Genomic DNA, 20000 nt, shown 5'->3' with positions numbered 1-20000 from the left:
TCAGAGTGGTGCAGGACATGTATGAGAGGAGCAGGACAGTGGTGAGAGGTGCTGTAGGTCAGACAGAGGAGTTCAAAGTGGAGGTGGGACTGCATCAGGGATCGGCTCTGAGCCCCTTCCTGTTTGCTATAGTGATGGACCAGTTGTCAAAGGAGGTCAGACAGGAGTCTCCTTGGACAATGATGTTTGCAGATGACATTGTGATCTGTAGTGAGAGCAGGGAGCAGGTGGAGGAAAACCTGGAGAGGTGGAGGTTTGCGCAGGAGAGAAGAGGAATGAAAGTCAGTCGTAGTAAGACTGCGTACATGTGTGTGAATGAAAGGGAGGAAAGTGGAACAGTAAGGTTACAGGGTGAAGAGGTGAAGAAGGTACGGGTATTTAAGTACTTGGGGTCAACAGTTCAGAGTAATGGAGAGTGTGCGAAAGAAGTAAAGAAGCGAGTGCAGGCAGGTTGGAATAGGTGGAGAAAGGTGTCGGGAGTTCTGTGTTATAGGAAAATATCAGCGAGAATCAAGGGGAAGGTGTACAGGACAGTGGTGAGACCAGCTATACTGTATGGTTTAGAGACAGTGGCACTGAGGAAAAGACAGGAATCAGAGCTAGAGGTAGATCTCTTTGGGAGTGACAAGATTGGACAGGATTAGGAACGAGTACATCAGAGGGACAGCTCATGTTAGACGTTTGGGGGACAAAGTTAGGGAGGCCAGATTAAGATGTTTTGGACATGTTCAGAGGAGGGAGAATGAGTATATTGGTAGGAGAATGTTGGACATGGAGCTGCCAGGCAGGAGGCAAAGAGGAAGACCAAAGAGGAGGTATATAGATGGAATTAATGAGGATATGAAGCTAGTGGGTGCAAGTGTTGAGGATGCAGAAGATAGGGATAGGTGGATAGAGATGATTCGCTGTGGCGACCCCTGAAGGGAAAAGCCGAAAGAAGAAGTAATATGCATTACTAAGAATTCATTTGGACAACTTCAAAGGCAATTTTCTTAATATTTAGATTTTTTCGCACCCTCAGATTCCAAATTTTCAAATAGTTGTATCTCGACCAAATATTGTCCGATCCTATTAAACCATACATCAAAGGAAGGCATGTATATTCAGCTTTCAGAGGATGTATAGATCTCAATTTAAAAAAATTGACACTTAAGACTTAAGGTTTTGGGTCACATATAAAAAAATATTTTTTTTATTAAATATTATCTATTATTAATATTATCTATTATCTATTCATCAAAAAATATGAGGAAAAATGCAAAAATATGAATCGCCACCAAATCATCATATTATTGAGCACTATACCAGCATATTAGAATGATTTCTAAAGAATCAAGTAACATTGAAAACTAATGGCTGCTGAAAAATCAGCTTTTCATCAGAGAAATAAATTACACAGTAAAAATTTTAACTTATAATAATATTTTAAAATTGTCCTGTTTTTACTGTATTATTGGACAAATAAATGTAGCCTTGGGGAGCAGTACAGACTTATTTAAAAACATTTAAAAAAAATCACTTTTTGTTATAACAAAAATATTTTTATTATTTTTTTCTATTTTTAATGTTACTATTTTTTTTTTTTTAAAGAAAAGACACCTCTTGAAGTTGTTTTCACAATTGTTAGTCACACATAAATCCCTACATAATTCTCATACAGTGTTACTTAAAACCAATAATAAGAATGGAACCAATGAGATTTGAATGTGGGTGGAGCTCCCTAACATGACCCGATAGAAATAGAAGCTAAGTGATTGACAAAATTAATGTTGTACACCCATCTGGTTTTAACATTCTTTCAGAACTTACAAGCTTACTGTAAGGAATAAATTAATAGGATTAGGTTCGCTTTTTGGATTTGCGAATGGTCAAAAGAATGAAAGAAAGATGAAAGAACTGCAGCGGGACATGATTTGACCTTTGGGAGCATTTGGTCTTTCTCGCTTTTTGATTGATCGCAGAGAGAGATGTGTGTCACGACTGCTTAGATAATCGTAAACACACGACAACTCTGTTTGAGTTTTTAAGAAAATATGAGCGATTCTGCCTACACTACAGATGCAGTGAGCAAACAAAGATAAATAAAAAAAGGCGTAATTGTTTAACAAAATGACAAAATCAAAGACGTTTGATATATAAGATTTCATTGTGTATCCAGCTTACAAACAGCATCCAACTTAGAAACCGAGAGAAGTAAGGAATAAATTCATAGGTTTATGACCCAAATGATTGAAAGAACTAAATAAAACTCATTTGATGCTCTTGATCTTAGATGAGAGCTGGAGTGAGATGTGAGTCAGACGGCTGTATACACACACCAGTCTGAGTTCTTTTGAAATGTGATTCAGTCTACACTGCAGAAACAGTGAGCAAACAGAAATGAATAAAAGAAGCACATTTCAGCAACACACACACATTACCGAAACGGGTGCGGTGTGAAATCTGCCTGGGTGTGTATGTCTATTTGAAAATAGAAAGATAGACTGCGATCGAAGTGCATACGTGCCTTTGAGAGTGTGAGAGTTTTGCTGGTTTGCCAGCAGACATCATGCTCAAAGGTCTTTATATGCATCTGAGAACGAATCCTCAGCCATTATCGCACACGCTGACGTGGGAGCCCAGATTGAGAGGGCTTGCTAGATTCCAGACATCGAGGTGCGAGTCGTTGTGATGAGTCTGAACGTCTGACTCATGCAAAAACATACACTGGATCTGTAGGGCATCTAGGGACAAAACACGCACCTTGTATCGGTGTGGAGTTGGAGGGGTTGTAATGGGTCTGGTGGGAGCGGGTGGTCCCGTTGCCAGGGTTCATCCTCAGACTGGCCCTCTGGAAACGCTCGATGTCACTTAGGCGATCGGTGAACTGCTTATGAGGGTCATCCGGCTTCACTCTGTGACCTGCAGAGAGATGGAGAGAAAAGCAATGGGTTATTAGGATAGCAATATCCCAGGTACGATAAAAGTTAAGCATAATAAATCAGAATGATGGTGGCACAATGAACCAGAACATAAAATTTTGTCTCAAGCCTAAGTTTCTGAAATGTGAAACTTTAAGTGAAGTGACATTCAGCCAAGTATGGTGACCCATACTCAGAATTTGTGCTCTGCATTTAACCCATCCAAGGTGCACACACACAAAGCAGTGAACACACACACACACTGTGAGCACACACCCGGAGCAGTGGGCACCCATTTATGCTGCGGTGCCCAGGGAGCAGTTGGGGGTTCAATGCCTTGCTCAAGGGCACCTAAGTCGTGGTATTGAAGGTGGAGAGAGAACTGTACATGCACTCCCCCCACCCACAATTCCTGCCGGCCCGGGACTCGAACTCACAACCTTTCGATTGGGAGTCCGACTCTCTAACCATTAGGCCACGACTTCCCTAAATTTAATGACTAATTCCTGAAAAAAAAAAAAATCAATCAACATGTAACGTAACACGTCTGGTCGTTTTGTTTTTGCACATGGACTTTCTGGTTATTTATTACTGAGGTGATTTCTGTGAGTGGAGTTTCTTCATGTAAACATTCCCTTTTCAGTATCATGCACATATTATGTGGGTGTAATGGGGTTTATTGGCTTTACAGGCATTACTAAAATTTAAAGATTGCATATCAAAGGCTGTAAGAAATTCCATCACACAAGTCTCAGAACAACTTATTACGTACCATTCAAAATAATTATTAAAAATATATAATTTGTGATGCAAAGTTGAATTTACTCCAGTCTTCAGTGTCACATGATCCTTCAGAAATCATTCTGATACGGTGATTTACTGCTTTAAGACACATGTATTATTATTATCAGTGATGAAAACAGCTATTTAATATTTTTGTGAAAACTCTGACACAAGTTCAAAAGATCAGCATTTATCTGAAATGGAAATTGTATGTAACAATGCAATTACTGTCACTTCTGATCAGTTTAACGTTCTTGCCGAATTATTATTATTATTATTTTTTTTTTATATAAAATCTTACTGACTTCAATATTTTGAATGGTAGGGTATAATGCAAAAGCATAAATTTGTGGGTCTTTATTTATTTATTTATTTTTATAATGAAAAATAAGTAACTGAAGTAACTGAAATAACTGACATGCAGTAAATAGAGTGCAAACAATTTAACAGATTTTCGCATAACAACTAAAAATAAACACTAAAATACACAGGCAAGACAGCATCTACTAACTAATGGAATGTGTTTTGGAATGCTTTACATAGACAGCAACTCACACAGGAGCAGACACACTCACAAATGATCGCAATAAAGTTTGACATCAGCGTTCTAATAAGCATAATAACACAAATATTGTGCAAAAAGGATCTGAAAAAGAGCTTATGGCTTTAAGACATAGCTGTGTCCTCAGTCATGACTCATGCAATGCTTGATGATCCACAGAGGAAATCACCAAGAAAAACATCACTATGACTGTGTGTATGTGTGTGGGCTTATCACAGAAAATAATTTGCCATAGCCATTACAGACACACACACACCATCATCATCATACGTGTAGTCTGGTCAGCTCTAATGGATGAGTTTAATGTGACAATCAGTGGTGTGTGTGAGGAACATGTGAGCATTTTGTGGTTTTTAATGTGGAGTAATGGCTGTATTTGAATATTTTATTCATATATAGTGGAATAACAGACGCTGTGATATGGATTTTGTGTGTTCTTGCCCTCTCTTTCACTCAAGGGAAATACATCACTTCACGTTTTTGTTCCCCTGGGGTAATATTTCTGTCAGTTTATCCCTCCTTCCATTTGTTGATGCTGTCTCCCTCTCTGATTTGTTTTAAATGGTAAACAGTAATTTTAGTACTTTTTGGCTTGTTTATGAAGTGTGATATACACAAAACAACGATCCCAGAGAAAGGAAAACATACTTTCTCAGTTGTTTCTCCTAGACTGCAATGAGATTATGTTAACTGTAAAAATTCTACTTCAAAATAACGTCATTTAATTATATGTGCCATTTCTTTGTAACTATTTGTGAAATGAATAAGCAATTCCTGAGTGAATGTTAAATACTACACATAGGCTAAATCCATTTAGAGACTTTTATTTTCCAACTTTTCAATTGTTTCTCTTGTGAAAAGGACTGCAGAAATCTCTTAAGTGCAATCAAACATCAATTCAATTTCTCATCAAATGATCTGAGCTGCTATCCATTTTCATTTTCTAGCTACTCTCTTTCTGTAGGTCTCATTTATTTATTTCAGTAGAAATTTGAAACAAAGTTGATGCTAAAATGCTAAACAACTGATATCTCTTCACTGTAGATTCTGAGGTATGAAAGAAAAAAATCAAGTCAAATGTAATGCATAGTCACAAATATAACATTTTCAGCCCCTCTAACTCTTACTAAGTGCTTAATTTTAAAGCTGTAGTCTTACTGTAAGTCACAATACTGTATATTTTCTTATTGCAGTTTAAAAAGTTACACAGTTAAAGCCTTTCTGTTCAGGCACTAGCATGGGCAGTTTCTCTCCTGGATGGTCATGGGGTCAAACCCTACATCTACCCTGTCAACATTGACCCTGTCTGAATTATTATGGATGAATGAATATTTCATAGGTAAGGGGCACTTAGACAGGAATGTTGACTTTTGTGAGAATGATATCATAACCACAGGACACACTTATTAATAATGAGTGCATCCCTCTCATATCACAGGGAAATGATCTGGGATGAACTCAGCACAACTGCAACAGACACATTATGATATACACAATATGCATGTACACCACTCTTATAATAAAGTCCTAAATGCTTTGAAAATCGCATCTTCACACGCATTTATTTTTTTAGTATGAATTAGAGTATGCATTATTTTTAATGAGATAGGTTAACTTAGAATAATAATTCATACTGAAATGGTCATTTGGAAAAAAAAGTAGTGTCTTTTTTTATCCGATTACATAATTTAGTGAGATTTATTTTTGTCTATTTTAAAATACATAGATACTTTTACCTGGCAGAGTCAATGATTTAATGACTCATAAAGACTTGAAATGGTTTCTGAATGAATCAATGTTTTGGAATGAAAAGGTCGAGGAACTGATTCAATGAGCACTCATAAAGAAAGTTACTTGAGTAGTTTCTGAACGAATCATTTGAATTAATGATTCAGTGACTCATTCATGAATTGGAATGGACAGTAACTCGTTGACATCTACTGGCGTAATAATGAAACTTGAAGAAAGAGTGACTGAAAGCACACTAATGAGGGAAGAGCAGATCACTTGACAGACTCTCTCATCTGATCTTGTACAATAAAAAAATGAAGAAATTGTTAATCATTTACTCATTTTGACCAAAGTTAGATGTGATTATTATTATTATTTTCAGTAGGGCAAATTCCCTGTACAATTTCACAAAATAATCTTTCAACATATTCCAAATTAAGAGATAATAAAAATGCAGCAAAGGATTAATTACAAGAAACATAAATAATTAGTTCACTTTGCAATTCATTCTTTCTTCATGAGACAATTTCAATGAACTAAACTTTTTTTTATTATTAATTTCTTTACGACCCATCACTAATCTACACCACAGATGCACAGACTGACATGCAAACACAGACAACAACTATTTTTCACCAGACATTCAGTGTATAAAGAACAACTACAAATGTAGTGCACTCTTTAAAATTAAAGTCTTCCTCATCTTGACCCATTTGGGACATGACCTGCTCTGTTTTAGCATTACTTAAAGTTTCATTGGCACTCTCACATAGTGTAAAATCATCCTGCCCAATAAATACTGTGATATAAACAGTATAGATATCATCATCATTCATTCGAGTCCATACTTTCTGTGAGTGGAGCGTGTAAACAGAGGCCCTCAGCACAGTTTCGGCTCTCATACTCACACTGATCAACTGATACGCCCAGCTTCCTTCCTTTCCTCCCTCTCTTCATTTTCTCTCTCTAACGATGAAAAGAAAGAAACATATGTTCCCTTTTGGACTGAAAGAACACAGGCTCTTTAAGCGGTGTCAGAGTGTGTGTGTATTTGGGCAGGGCTGAAACTCGACATCCACTGTGGAGGGCCAGACGTGTCACGGCAGGCACACTCTAAATATTTGTACGGGGGTCTATAAATGGGACTGATAGGCACTTGATAACATTGTGAAATCGATCTGCACAGACTGAGGGTAAAGCATGCTTTTGCCCAACTGACTGAAGAATGTTTAGTGATCTGAAAAATAAGCAGTGCTTATTTTGAAGTAAAATCTGCAAAAACATTTTTTTTTTATATTGTCATTAATACACAATTTGGAGGGTTTACAAGAAAACACTAATACTAAAATACTAATTCATACTTTCTATTTCAAAATGTCATGTTATATTCAATGAGTTACTTGCTGTTTCTTTGTAATTAACTGAAATTTACTAGTAATTTGTGAGTGAAAATCATTCTATACCATACTTTCCAGTGCTAAAAACATAAAAAATTTAATTAGCAAAAATACTGAATAAACACGCAAGAAGCTCAATTCTGAAGAAAGCATAGGCACACTTTTGACTTTTGGCATAAAAATTACCACAGCACATTTTGTTTTTGCATGTCATTTCCAGACAATACCACAATTCAAAAAGAAGGAAAAATTCAAATTAACTTTGGTAATTCAGCTCTTTTTTTTCTCTTAATTTACAAAAACTAATTTGGTGAATATTACACTTTGTAAACATATAGACATTGGGCAGCTGAGGATGAGAGCAGTTAGAATTTGTATAGCTCTGAAAACGAACTATAAAGCACTTCTATGACTTAAAATGTCTTAATATGTTGAATAATGCAGTAATTATTTACACAGTTGTAGCTGACAGTTGGTGATTGCGAGTTTTTGCGTACGTCAGGTGTGGAAATCAAGGCCTCAGATGAAAGTGTACTTCCGTAGTAACGAATGCTGGAGACGTTTCTACATCTGTTAAGATCGCTGAACCTGTCTTCCTTTTTGAAACACCCTGAATTCGGTCTGTCTCCATCTGAGAGTTGTCATGATGTTAGGCCAGTGTGTGACCAATCCCATCAGCCCATGACAGGAAGTGGGTTTGTGTCAGTTAAGTGTGTTGGGCAGTAAACTGAAATCCCAAACAGAGCCTCTATTCAAACTCAAACTGCACTGTTTCTGAGGTGTTCTGACTTTTTTTGCACCTCAAATATGAAGGGTATCAAAAGTACTGGTAGCAGACCAATATCTAATGATAAATCTTTCTACAGTACTAGCAATTCAGAATACAGAATTTGTAATAGAGGTAATACAGAAATTGGTAGGTGTCTGTCATACTGATTTCGGATATGTGCATGTGTGGAAATGTGGTCAAAATGCCTGTCTTGGCAAGGTATTAATGTAAACACAGTCGGTTATGTCTTAAGAGAATGTCAACAGATAGGACAAAAAATCTGGATATGTGTCAACATTTTTAATCTGTGTATTAGATCTTGCTGTGTAAGTGCATAAAAATAGACCTGCCACTGTATGTTATGTTGTTGATATTGATAATAAAACAATAAACCAGAAGATCACCGTTCAACGCTTTTGAATGATTATCTTTAGTAACTTTAATAACCTCCTTCAATTGGAACATGAAAAAAAATATTACTTGAGTAATTGAAGATGTGTACTACATACAAATTCATATCAATACATATATTTTAAATTAAAACACTCAACCATGTGTAGTGGTTAAGGCATGTGAAAATCATATAAACAATCCCAATGGTTCCTGTTTGCAAGAAAATAAAGATTCTCTCTTATTGTTATCCTTTATTCATTCTCCAGGGCATGTTGGAGCAGGTGAGATAAAGAAAGACCCTTCAGTAGTGCCCATATCCATCAGACAAAACACCAGCCAGATACAGTCACCCACCGCTTTGTGTTTTCTATGTCTGTGTTGTTACACCCTGAATGTGCTTTTCCTGTTCATGTCTAATGCAAAAAAGAGCATGAAAAACAAAAAGGGTGTAGCAACAAACGTTTGTTAGTGGCTTTTCATGACTTCAGTGAGAAATTACATATATGTTTATATAGGTGTAACATATGTGACATATATATATGAATATATATCACATATCTGAAGTTGTTTTATGAATGTGACTTATTTTTGAACTTCTTCTGCTTCTTTGTCTATTCTATCTCTAGATAAAGAAAACGCTCAAAAATAGCATAATTGATTTGTTTCATTAAAATTAATCACATATAATTCACTACATAATTCTCATACTGTTATTTCCCAATTTTTTATTTTTCTAAGTTGTGTAGAATGAGTATGTGCATCCAAACCTTTGAGGGGCAGTCAGTGCTTTTGTATGCTTATATGCACCTGCTATGTGTGGTTTGGTGTTTGGTTGGTTTTGATTGAACTACTTGTAACTCAAACCAAGAAACCCTTCTGACCCAGAAGATGCGACGTGCTCGACTATCTTCGAACAAACATGCATCTGACAGAGGTCTCCTGCTCTCTGCTGGCTGAACACAGCTGGAAAGTTCTGAAATCGAACGCCTGGAGATTATAGGACATAAGAAAGAGTGCTCTTTGTGTAAAGTGCACTATTAAGGAGCGCATTCCCGTGCCAAACTAATGAAATTGAAATGCAACTGAGCTTCAGTGTGAGGAATTTCAGTGTGAGGGTATACAGGGTATACTCTTTAAATGGGCAGCTCTCAGCAGATACTGACTGGCTGAAGGCTTTATTTGAGAATATTCTGGAAAATGGAGTGGAAATTAGGGAGGAGATGACAGAGCAAGAGGCAGAAGTGTTCTGATGAGAACTGCTAGAGGTGTTAAAGGGCAGGAAGAGACCCTTGACTTCAAAACTCAAGCGCCTACGCATATATGTGCGTGTAACAGGATTTGACGCAACTGCAGCTTGCAGGAGTGTGAGAACTGAGATGTATCTGTCATGTAGAACAGGTTTCAGTCTTAAAGTTCACACACTTAAATCTTTACTTTAAAATCTAAATGAGACTTAACGTAGATATGAAGATTATATATAGTCTAATTATAATGTGTATATATGTGACCCTGGAACAGAAAACCAGTCTTAAGTTGCTGGGGTATATTTTTAGCAAAAGCCAAAAAAAGGGGTCAAAATTATATATTTTTCTTTTATGCCAAAAATCATTAGGATATTAATTAAAGATCATGTTCCATGAAGATGTTATTTAAATTAATACATCGCTAAGAACTTCAATTGGAAAACTTTAGGTCATAATATAGATTTACAAATATGTTATATAAATATAATTTCTGCATATTTTTAAATAATAATATATATTTTTAAATATATGTAATATATCTACTAATTTATATTAAAAAATAATACATTAATATATTTAATGACATAAATAAAATGCATTTTATATAGTAATTTATTTGTATTTATTATTTAATATATAATTTTATAATAATTTATAAAATACTAATGTTATTTTATATATACATAAAATTAATTTAGCCTTGACCATTATACATCGGCTTTGTCTTCGTGAATGTCCTCTGCACATGTGAAATAACAAACATTGTACTGCTTTTGCTTGCAAGACAATCCACATGATCTGCAGAGGTTGACAGACTTTCCTAAATTTAATCTGATCTTTAGATCTTCCCATATTTATAAATAATAGAATATATTCTACTTCCTTTATTATCTTGCCATCAGTGGATGGGTCAAGTTTCTGAAAATCAAACTGACATCATTAACGTATGGCAGTCCTGGTCAAGCGTATCTATCTGTCTGACGTCAGAAAGCTGTGGAAGTGCAGAAGCAAGAAATGTTAACAGAACATTTTGAGCTTGAATCGTTACATTTTCATGGCACAATGAAGTCTTTCATCTCAAAAGATCAAGGATAAATTGATTCCTCATGATATGACCCATTTAAAATCCTGAAACACTACCCTCTGACGAAGAGAAAATCTCCTTTTTCCAACAAGCTCAGCATGTCTGTGTTTCTTAGCAGTCTGGGCACATCTTGCTTCTTCATTTATGCTATTTGCAGAATTTTCCTCACTGTTAAAAATGGCAGAAAAATAAACATATGATTCACTATAATATTCCCGTAACACTTCTCCCTCCCCTTTCTGTCTCTGTCTCCTACTCAATGCCTCTCAGACGTTTATCATGGACTAGGAGGTGTTTTATTATGCTACTTTATTAAATTACTCTTTAAAGCTACTAGTGGTGTCTGCTTGGGTGAAAGAATAAACAAGGAAGTTCACAAACACAAACTGAGCCTGTAAGATGTGTGTGACTTGTGCAGGGGTGTATCCATGCTCCATGCCTCTTTTGTCAGTAAATGTTGAGTTAATCCGTCAAAGAAAATATGACTGGGAGGTGTAGATAATGAGAGAACAGAATCAACTGTTACATCCTCAAAGACACTGGAGCATTAGTAGCAGCAAGGATTCATTGCATGAATGCTAAAGCAGCAGTGCACCCATTCAGTGGTTAAATCTGCATTGCATGCATTCCACTGTAATGAATTGTCTGTTCATTTTTCAAACACATTCCAAGCATTGCCGTCCAATATTGGCACCATTCATAATTAGCGTCAGCAGTGACGAAAACTGCCACTAGCTGTTAGAGTTGCTTTGAAGAAACATTCTTATGATGCACTGATAGCAGAATGACAGTTAATAGCATAAGTGTGATGATGCCACCATTAAAACACATATGAAACACACATGCAGGATTTTTATCGTCCAATAGGAAAGAAAAATCTCAAATGAGTTTCAATTGAAAATCCATATAAAGCATGCAATCAGATTTCTCAAAGAAAGAGGGCTATACTTTATTTTTGTTTTCGATATCACCTTCAATATGCAGAACTATGTATTCATTTCTATGGGTGTGGCATACATTATTTAATGGATGACGCACCTGACAGGTGTTTTACACGCACACACATACTAATGTATGCATGTACACTCCTTTATTTACAGAAACACAGAATGATATCTGTGGAAAAATAACACAGCAAATGATATTGTTAACAGATTTACATGCCCTCTATGAGCTGTGTGCTAAAATGCAAATACAGTCGAACCCGAAACCCCTGATCATAATCCCATCTCTTCTCTTCTCAATGAAATTTAAATTCAAATGGCATCTGCACTCAATTGCCGCATAAGCTTTTGTCAGAACTGACTTCACTTTTCTGAGCAATTTTTGCAATGGCTTCTAACCAGCTGCAATGTTTTGCTTGATAAATGTGTGCCTTAAAAATGAATGATGCTTTGTTTGACAGGTTGTTAGGTAATGACATTTATACACTTGAAAAATTGGTGTTGTATTTATTCTGAAACAATTTTCACTCTAGTAAGTTTCACAAATAATTACAAAGAAACAGTAAGTAACACAATGAATTATACAAAACATTTAATTTCCTTGTAAAACGCACTCCTATAATAATTTAAGTATGACTATATTATATTATATTGTGTCTATGGAAAGTTCCCCATGTGGTGGGGGGATTGTCCCGTCCATCAGGTTTATCAACTCCGCAGGTAAACTTTAATGAGGTATTATTCTATTGGCAGCACTATCAAAGTACACATACAGCCTAAGTCAGTGCCTGGGGGAGAAGAGGGTGCGGTTTTTCTCATGAAAGATGCCATCAACACAACATATCTGACTAAAGCAGAACACACACACACACACACAATCCAGTGCATATTCACACACAAACAGCAAATGAACAAAGCAGTGAATTTAAAAGACTTCAATCTAAAACATGCAGATTAATATTCAGCATGATTGGATGGTCAGTGTACACTTTTTGCTGTACTAGTTTACATTTTTTATAGCAATAAAACAATTTTGATAGAGGATCTAGATGTCAAAGTCTAATGCAACCTCACCACCATAACCACATGAAACGACGCTCACTTGCACATCATTTAAAACTGCATTACGTCTGAAGCACCTGTTCATTAGTGCTAGTTGAGTGAGCATAGTCTAAAGGTACGGTCGTGTGACCCGCTCTGCAGGAAACAGCTCTAAAGACTCATTACAAGCCAAGCATCAGTCAGCCATTATGATAAATATGACATGCATGAGGAAATCTAGAATTACAGATATTAAAAAAGGTAAACATAGTGCCAGATTGAACCAAAAGGGGTTTTTGCATGTACTTTGCATCACTATGTGTAATTTGCATTTTATAAAATATCAAAACAAGTGGCATACCTCAGGTAACTCAGGTAATCATAGATTTATTTTACAGAACAAAACCATGTTCAGGTCATATTTCAAACGTTCAAAATAAAGAAAATATGTATAAAGAAACTGAAGCCTATTTTAAGGGTCATTAGGATTTATTGCATTATTTAATGCAAACACATTTTCTCTCAAAATAAGTTATTATACTGTAAATACAAAAATACTGTAATACAACTCTTTAAGATTTAAATCAGCATAAATTTAGCATTTTATTTTTGAAAGTTAAGCACACCTCACTACCAGTTTTCACTAAGTCATGCAATATATATACACTGTTCTATATACATATAAATTAAATACTAAACTATTAATATAAATTAATTTGTTGAAAATCGGATTTTTTTTAGGCTTTTTAAACAGAGGCACTAACTTACTCTTATCTCTCTCTGGCCCCCTCTTGCTGTGGTCATGGGCTGCATTAGTGTTATGGATCTGTACCCCTAGCAGGCGTTCAGTGCTGTGTTAATTTAGTGGCTCTAATGTGGTCAGGCACTGCTGACCCTGCTGGTCAGAAAGAGTGTCCACTTTCATTGAACCCTCTGTGTTTGCAGCTCAGAGACGCACCCTCGCTCTTTGCTCCCGAAACAGCTTAATAACACACCACAACTGACATCTGAGGTTGGCAACCATCTAGACCACGAAGGACTGTTCGCTGTTTAATATTAACACTTGCTGCTGTACAGGTATGTATACACCCAATTAAAGAATACAGGGAGACATCGAAACCAACACTTACTCACAAAAATACACTGTTTTATTTGGGAACACACACACAGTGGCTCTATTCCCCAGTGCCATCTGTGAATGACTCATAGGTCTTTTAACGTCGTCGGTGCTCCGAAAATAGTTCAAATACTCGTTGCACCATCCGAATACTCCATCCCAACATAGAATAATATCAAAATCATAACACGCAAAAATAGTGAGCCATTATCAACCTTCAAGCTCTAATACAGTTAGAAAAACTCCAGGAACCAACAGATTAACTAATTTGTTTTACTTGGCACACGTACTAAAGACTGCTCAGCCTGGTTTTTACTGTAGTAAATAACACAGTATAAAGCAGACACAAAAGAGAGACTATCTCATCTCATATCACCTCCTCAAATACTTTCCCTCACTATCAAAAACCGCAAAATAAATACTTTTCTACCAGAGTTGTGATTTGCGATCTAGCATGAAATTATACACAGACAATAAACCAATAAAACAGACAACACCTCTTTCTGTTGCATACTGTGCTGGTTTCATGCACAAAGAAACACACAGCTCCTGATTAATTACTTATATATAAACACACCATTTGAGTTCATGCAGAAAATTGTCATGCAAAGAGTTCCGAAAAACCAGTACTGGAAACCGTTGTACACCTCTGTTAACGCTCTTTTTGATAGTCATTCAGGGGAATTCTGGGTACTCACGTCTTGGTTCTCGAGGTCCGTCCACGGTGACTTTGATAGCACGGTGGTATGTGGCGACCTGGGGTGGTCCAGTGAACACAGTGATGGTCAAAGTGAAGCTCTTTCCTGAGAAGACACAGGATAAAATGTCACCCTTTTTGCCAGTTTGAAATGATATTGCATGATCCACAAATGAATTTAATACTAGAAATAAACACAAGCATTTTAAAATCATGCTGGATGGAGTTTCGTTCGTGTAGCGAGAGTGCTGTTGTCACTAAAACAAAATGAGGGCATTTTAAAATACATATACATTTTGCAATTCAACTTTTCTCTGAAAATATAATGCTGATTATAACATTTGTATTGAAAAACACTGCAAAACACAAGCATTTTCATTTTCCGGTTTCAGATTTTCAGACCCCACTGTCAACATGTTGAGTCAAAAACGGAAACTATTTGTGGTTTGAAACAGTAACAAATATTGTGCATCTGGTTTTTTTAGCAACATTTTTATGACAAAATAATCTTCACATAATATCTGCATACTATATATTTTCTGAATTCATTACAGAAAGTGGTGTATCATGTAAACTCTCATGTAAACAATACTGTGATAGTTGGTTCACAGTTTGAAAAGTACTAACATGTACCCTTTAGATATTAAATGTATGTACTTTTAAAGTAGGCTACTAATATGTCATTTTAAAGCACCAATATGTACCTTTGAGGCTATAATATGTACCATTTAGTGGTAAATAAGGTGCAAAAATGTATCTTTTAGCTTTTGTACCTTAAGCTACCGCTCAACTGACCTTTTTTTCTGTGTAGTTTTTTTTTCGGTTGAGAAAAATTTCTACATTACATAAAGTTGATTATACACCAGAAAAGCCCTCAGGTAAACAGAAACTCTCTCAGGCTGAATGAAGTAAAGATTCATGCACAATCCCAATGAGGTGGGTCACACACAGCTGGGAAATGAATGAGTTTCCTCTGAAAAGAGGCAGCACTACTGCTTTGATGCGCTTTCAAATCCATTTATGATGTGGATTAGTCAGACAATGTGTTCCAGATTGTTTCTGGGACTCTTCTGTGTTGCATATGTGTGTGTGTGTGTGTGTGTGTGTTTGTGTGTGTACGTGTGTGATCTCTAAATGCAATGAAGCTGTGCTTTGAGGGGGAGAAAGCCGTGGCTTGTATGAGGGCTATGAGGGCGGGGTAATTGACTGCAGAAATGAAAGGTACTTTTAATTCACACTCTGCAACGCTTTCCACTCATCCGTCTGCAACTATTTAAAATGTAACATTTACAGGAAAAATGTGAGTGCGAGGAGCGAGGCCAAGAGGGAAAAGATGAGAAAGAAAAGCTTGTGAAAGAATGTGAGCTATGTAAAAGCTAGGTGTATAAACGAGATGTTTTTTTTAAAACCTCAAATCGTTTAAGATTTCTCTGCTGTGGGGAAACTATTTCTCTGGGACAAGTAATTGAAGGATGCTGTACGCTTTTTTTCGATCTCCACTGTGCAATATTTAAGCTTCATTTATCAATTTTAAATTGTGCTTGCATGAAGAAATATAAATATAACTATTCTATATAAATATATATATTATCATAATGTATAAATATGTTGTTGGATTTCCACCGCATGCACGCTGACTACAGACAGAAAAACGGATAGATGTGGTACCTCTGCCGCTCCTGCCCACAAAGCGCAGGTCGTTGAATCTCGCCACCTGGTTCTTCATGACGGCAGACGCGTTCCTCAGCTCCGCGGAATAATTCTCATCATTTCCCGCCATTACCGTGACCAGAGTCCCGTCAGGAACGTCACCGAGAGCCACCACCTGATAAACACACAGATCAACCCAACAAACCCAGTCAACAACACACACAAACCCAACAAACCCCAAACCAAACAAACCCGGGATGCAACCCTCACACTAATTATTGCAATATAGCGTTGCATACATGATTATAATATATTAGCGATTATAGTTAATATGATTGTATTATGCAAATAAAATGTGTATGATTAGCTCCGGATACATCGTTTCCATTAATATAATCAATTTTTGCTTTTTTCTTCAATTTGAGCAACTTCATTTAAATTATTTTTGCTGCAAGTGCACGACTTATATATATGCTAAATACAAAAATAAACACTATTTCGATATGAATAATAATTACATCTAGCCTAACAGTATTTTTTTTCCTCCCGAAAACAAAACATTATAACCGGGATGGCGTTGTCGCGGTGATCATTACAACGGATATTTTTCAATTAAACAATAACGACAACAACAACAACAATAATAATAATAATAATAGGCTAATAATAATAATAGTATTAGTAGAAAACTAGGACCGTACAATGTGTTGCCAAATTGTCAGGTTTTTGTTTTTATTCTCTGTTAATATTATCAGTCAAGCACGATGATATCATAAATAAAAAAATAAAATAATAATAATAATAATAATATATATGCCGGTTTTTAATTATTCAGTGACTCTTAGGGGTGTGGAGTTTTGTTCAAAAACATTTTTGTCAGTAATTTCCAGCAATGAACTGGTGAGCTTGGCGATTTGACAACTATCTTACTCTATCTGTAAAAAAAACCATTTTCTTTTGCACGTCTTTTATATAAATTTGTGAGAAGTGATAAATAATGACAGTACTTACAGTTTGTATCATTTGTAATGGATTCTAACGGAAAACGCTCGCGCAGCCTACCGTTGCTATGGTTATCTCTTCACGAGAGCGCGACTTCTGTAAACACTAGCAGCTATTAAGCGCGTCCTGACTGACTTGTGATTTGATCGACAACACCATGAAAAAGTTATATTAGGCTACAGAAATTACCTTGAAAGCCACAGGCAGAGTTTTGTTGCACCTCCAGTGAGACGGCAGGACCGAGCAGAGGAAGTTGGGGCTGTCGGTGCGCACCAGTTCTCCGGCGTGATCCGCCAGCACGTCCACCACGGTGCGGCTCTCCATCTGGCGCCCGGCCCGCAGCGGTCCCGGTGCGCTCATGTTCGGACTCTCTGTCACTTTAGCGCACGGGAACGAGGCGGAGGGCGGCGTGAACCGTCTGCTCGTGCTCGGGTCTACGGGAATATGCATCACAACAGATTTACAAATAAGACCCCGTGAAGAGTTCAGGCACCCAGATGGGGTAAGTACAAAAAGTCCGTGACAGTGGACCAGGAAAACTCCTCTGTGACAGTATACTTCGCGTTTTAATGCAGAACGCAGAAGCGCTTGAGTTTATCACTGACTTCAGCAAAAAAACAAGAAACCGCAAGCACACATACGCGCGCTCACGCTCTCGTGCTGCACGACGAAAGGAATTTGGGTGAAAACACAAAACTGCAAGTAGTCTACCCTTCTCAAAGCATTTGGATATATAATTCTGAAGCTATTTATTAAACCGCATTTATTCCAGAGTGTGTACAGCAGGTGTGTGCTGCTCCTGGATGTCAGTTTTACTTTCAGTCAGAGCGACCCTTTCTGTTCTATAAGTCCAGAGCCTCTGAAAATAAAGTCCACACAAATTAATCCAACAGTTTCAGAAGAATGTCTGCAATAAAGTCCGGTTTAGTTGTCAAATGTTTTGTTTCCAATTGAATGTTTAAGCTTAAAATTGATTTTATGCTAGAAAAAAGTGTTCCGGTAGTCTCACGTACGAACACACATAAGCTGCGCTCCGCGCTCTGCAGACAAGCGTTATTTACTCATCTCATTATAGCCTGGAGTGCGCTGAGCGCTCCACCAATCAGGAATCAGGGCCGGGTCTAATCGACCAATTGGCAGACAAGGCTGGGTTTGACGCACCCATCAAACGCTCCGGAGCAAAACTGAAAGCTCCTCTATTATCAGCCATATGAGCAATCAATAAATATTTCACTCCTCTCCTCACATGCTATGCCACATAATGTATTAAAGTTTAGAGCCTGCCAGGTGTAACCTTTAAAAACCACCGACAAAAAGTTTAATATATTTTGTTGAAGTTAATCATGTCTGTTGTGCCAGTTGATCTTTATATACTTTTTTAATGAATAATGTATAGAGCAATCCAGAAACGGTTAATTAACATGATTTGTTAAAGCAACAAATATCCCTTCAAAAAAAACAAAAACAAAAAAAAGCAATAGAAATAACAATAATTAAACAATGTTCAAATTGAAGGCTACTTACATTTAAACAAGTATTTTCTGCACATGAAAAACTGAAAGCGTTGAGAAATTTCTGCTCTATCGCCCATGTATCTTATGCTAAAATAATCTTCTAATAACTAATGTTTTTTATACATCATAACAGTTCAACAATATATATAATAATGGATTTTATAAGTCTTATTTATAGTATTTAATTAGACTAATGAGTCCTTGTGTGATAGACACACCCTGAGTTCACACGGTCACCACTAGCAGGCGCATTTGTCGTTTGAAAACCTTCAGCGGTGCCTCGGAAAGCAAATTAAAGCGCATTAAACTAACAGACTGAATGGGAAGGGAAAAAGACAGAGAGAGGGAGACAGACTGAAAGAAAAGGGGGAGAAAAAACCCATAACTAGCCAGGATAAAGCTATTCTCGCTGTTACAGGTCATCTGAATGAATTAATATTTTCTGTGGATTTCATCTTCTTTTTTTTTCTTTGATGGTTACTGATGACACATAAAATGTTCTTACGCGTCCTAAAACTGACGCTAAGAACACGACAAAGTAACAAATTAATTAACTGACTGATTAACAAATCCTAAACGCGATGTTTAACCTATACGGTGTGTAAACGGGGAAAAGAACATGCCCTCTCTCTCTCTCTCTCTCTCTCTCTCTCTCTCTCTACAAATACCCAAACTGCTAATATATATATATATATATATATATATATATATATATATATATATATATATATATATATATATATATATATATATATATATATATATATATATATATATATATATATATATATATATATATATTATATGTGTATATATTATGTGTATATATTATGTGTATATATTATTATTTACAGTATTTACATACATTTATACATTATAGCCTATACAAATTTGCTTTTTTAAATGAGTTAAGTTTAATAATTTTACTCTGCACGACTAAGGAGTTAGGCTCAGTGCAGTCAGAAAGAACAGATTTTGTCTTTAATTCGCAACACAAGTCGAGTAATTATTATTATTATATTATTATTAAAAGTTTTAATAATATTTAACGTCTCATATAGAATTTAACGTCTCATATTTCTGTAAAGCCAACAGAAATCCCTTTACAACACTCATTTAAATTTTTAACAGGTGATTTGTAACAGTCATTAAATACGTTTTATTCTGCTTGC

The 20000-nt window shown here is 36.2% G+C and overlaps 1 protein-coding gene across 2 annotated transcripts in view; it reads right to left on the bottom strand.

Moving 5' to 3' along the window:
• The window catches only part of LOC132110425 (runt-related transcription factor 3-like), a 54160-nt gene that overhangs the window by 13397 nt on the left and 20763 nt on the right, over positions 1–20000 (bottom strand). For both annotated transcript variants that reach the window (XM_059517015.1, XM_059517016.1), the window contains 4 exons: positions 17504–17748; positions 16331–16487; positions 14664–14768; positions 2743–2901 (listed from right to left, as the gene is read on the bottom strand). In XM_059517015.1, coding sequence (XP_059372998.1) covers positions 2743–2901; positions 14664–14768; positions 16331–16487; positions 17504–17748 — 666 coding nt within the window. The remainder of the gene's footprint in view (positions 1–2742; positions 2902–14663; positions 14769–16330; positions 16488–17503; positions 17749–20000) is intronic.

This window comes from Carassius carassius, chromosome 30 (assembly GCF_963082965.1).
Source record: "Carassius carassius chromosome 30, fCarCar2.1, whole genome shotgun sequence".
Classification (NCBI taxonomy): Eukaryota; Metazoa; Chordata; class Actinopteri; order Cypriniformes; family Cyprinidae; genus Carassius; species Carassius carassius.
Note: the sequence above shows the minus strand (reverse complement) of the source record. Positions and strands in the feature narration are given on the sequence as shown.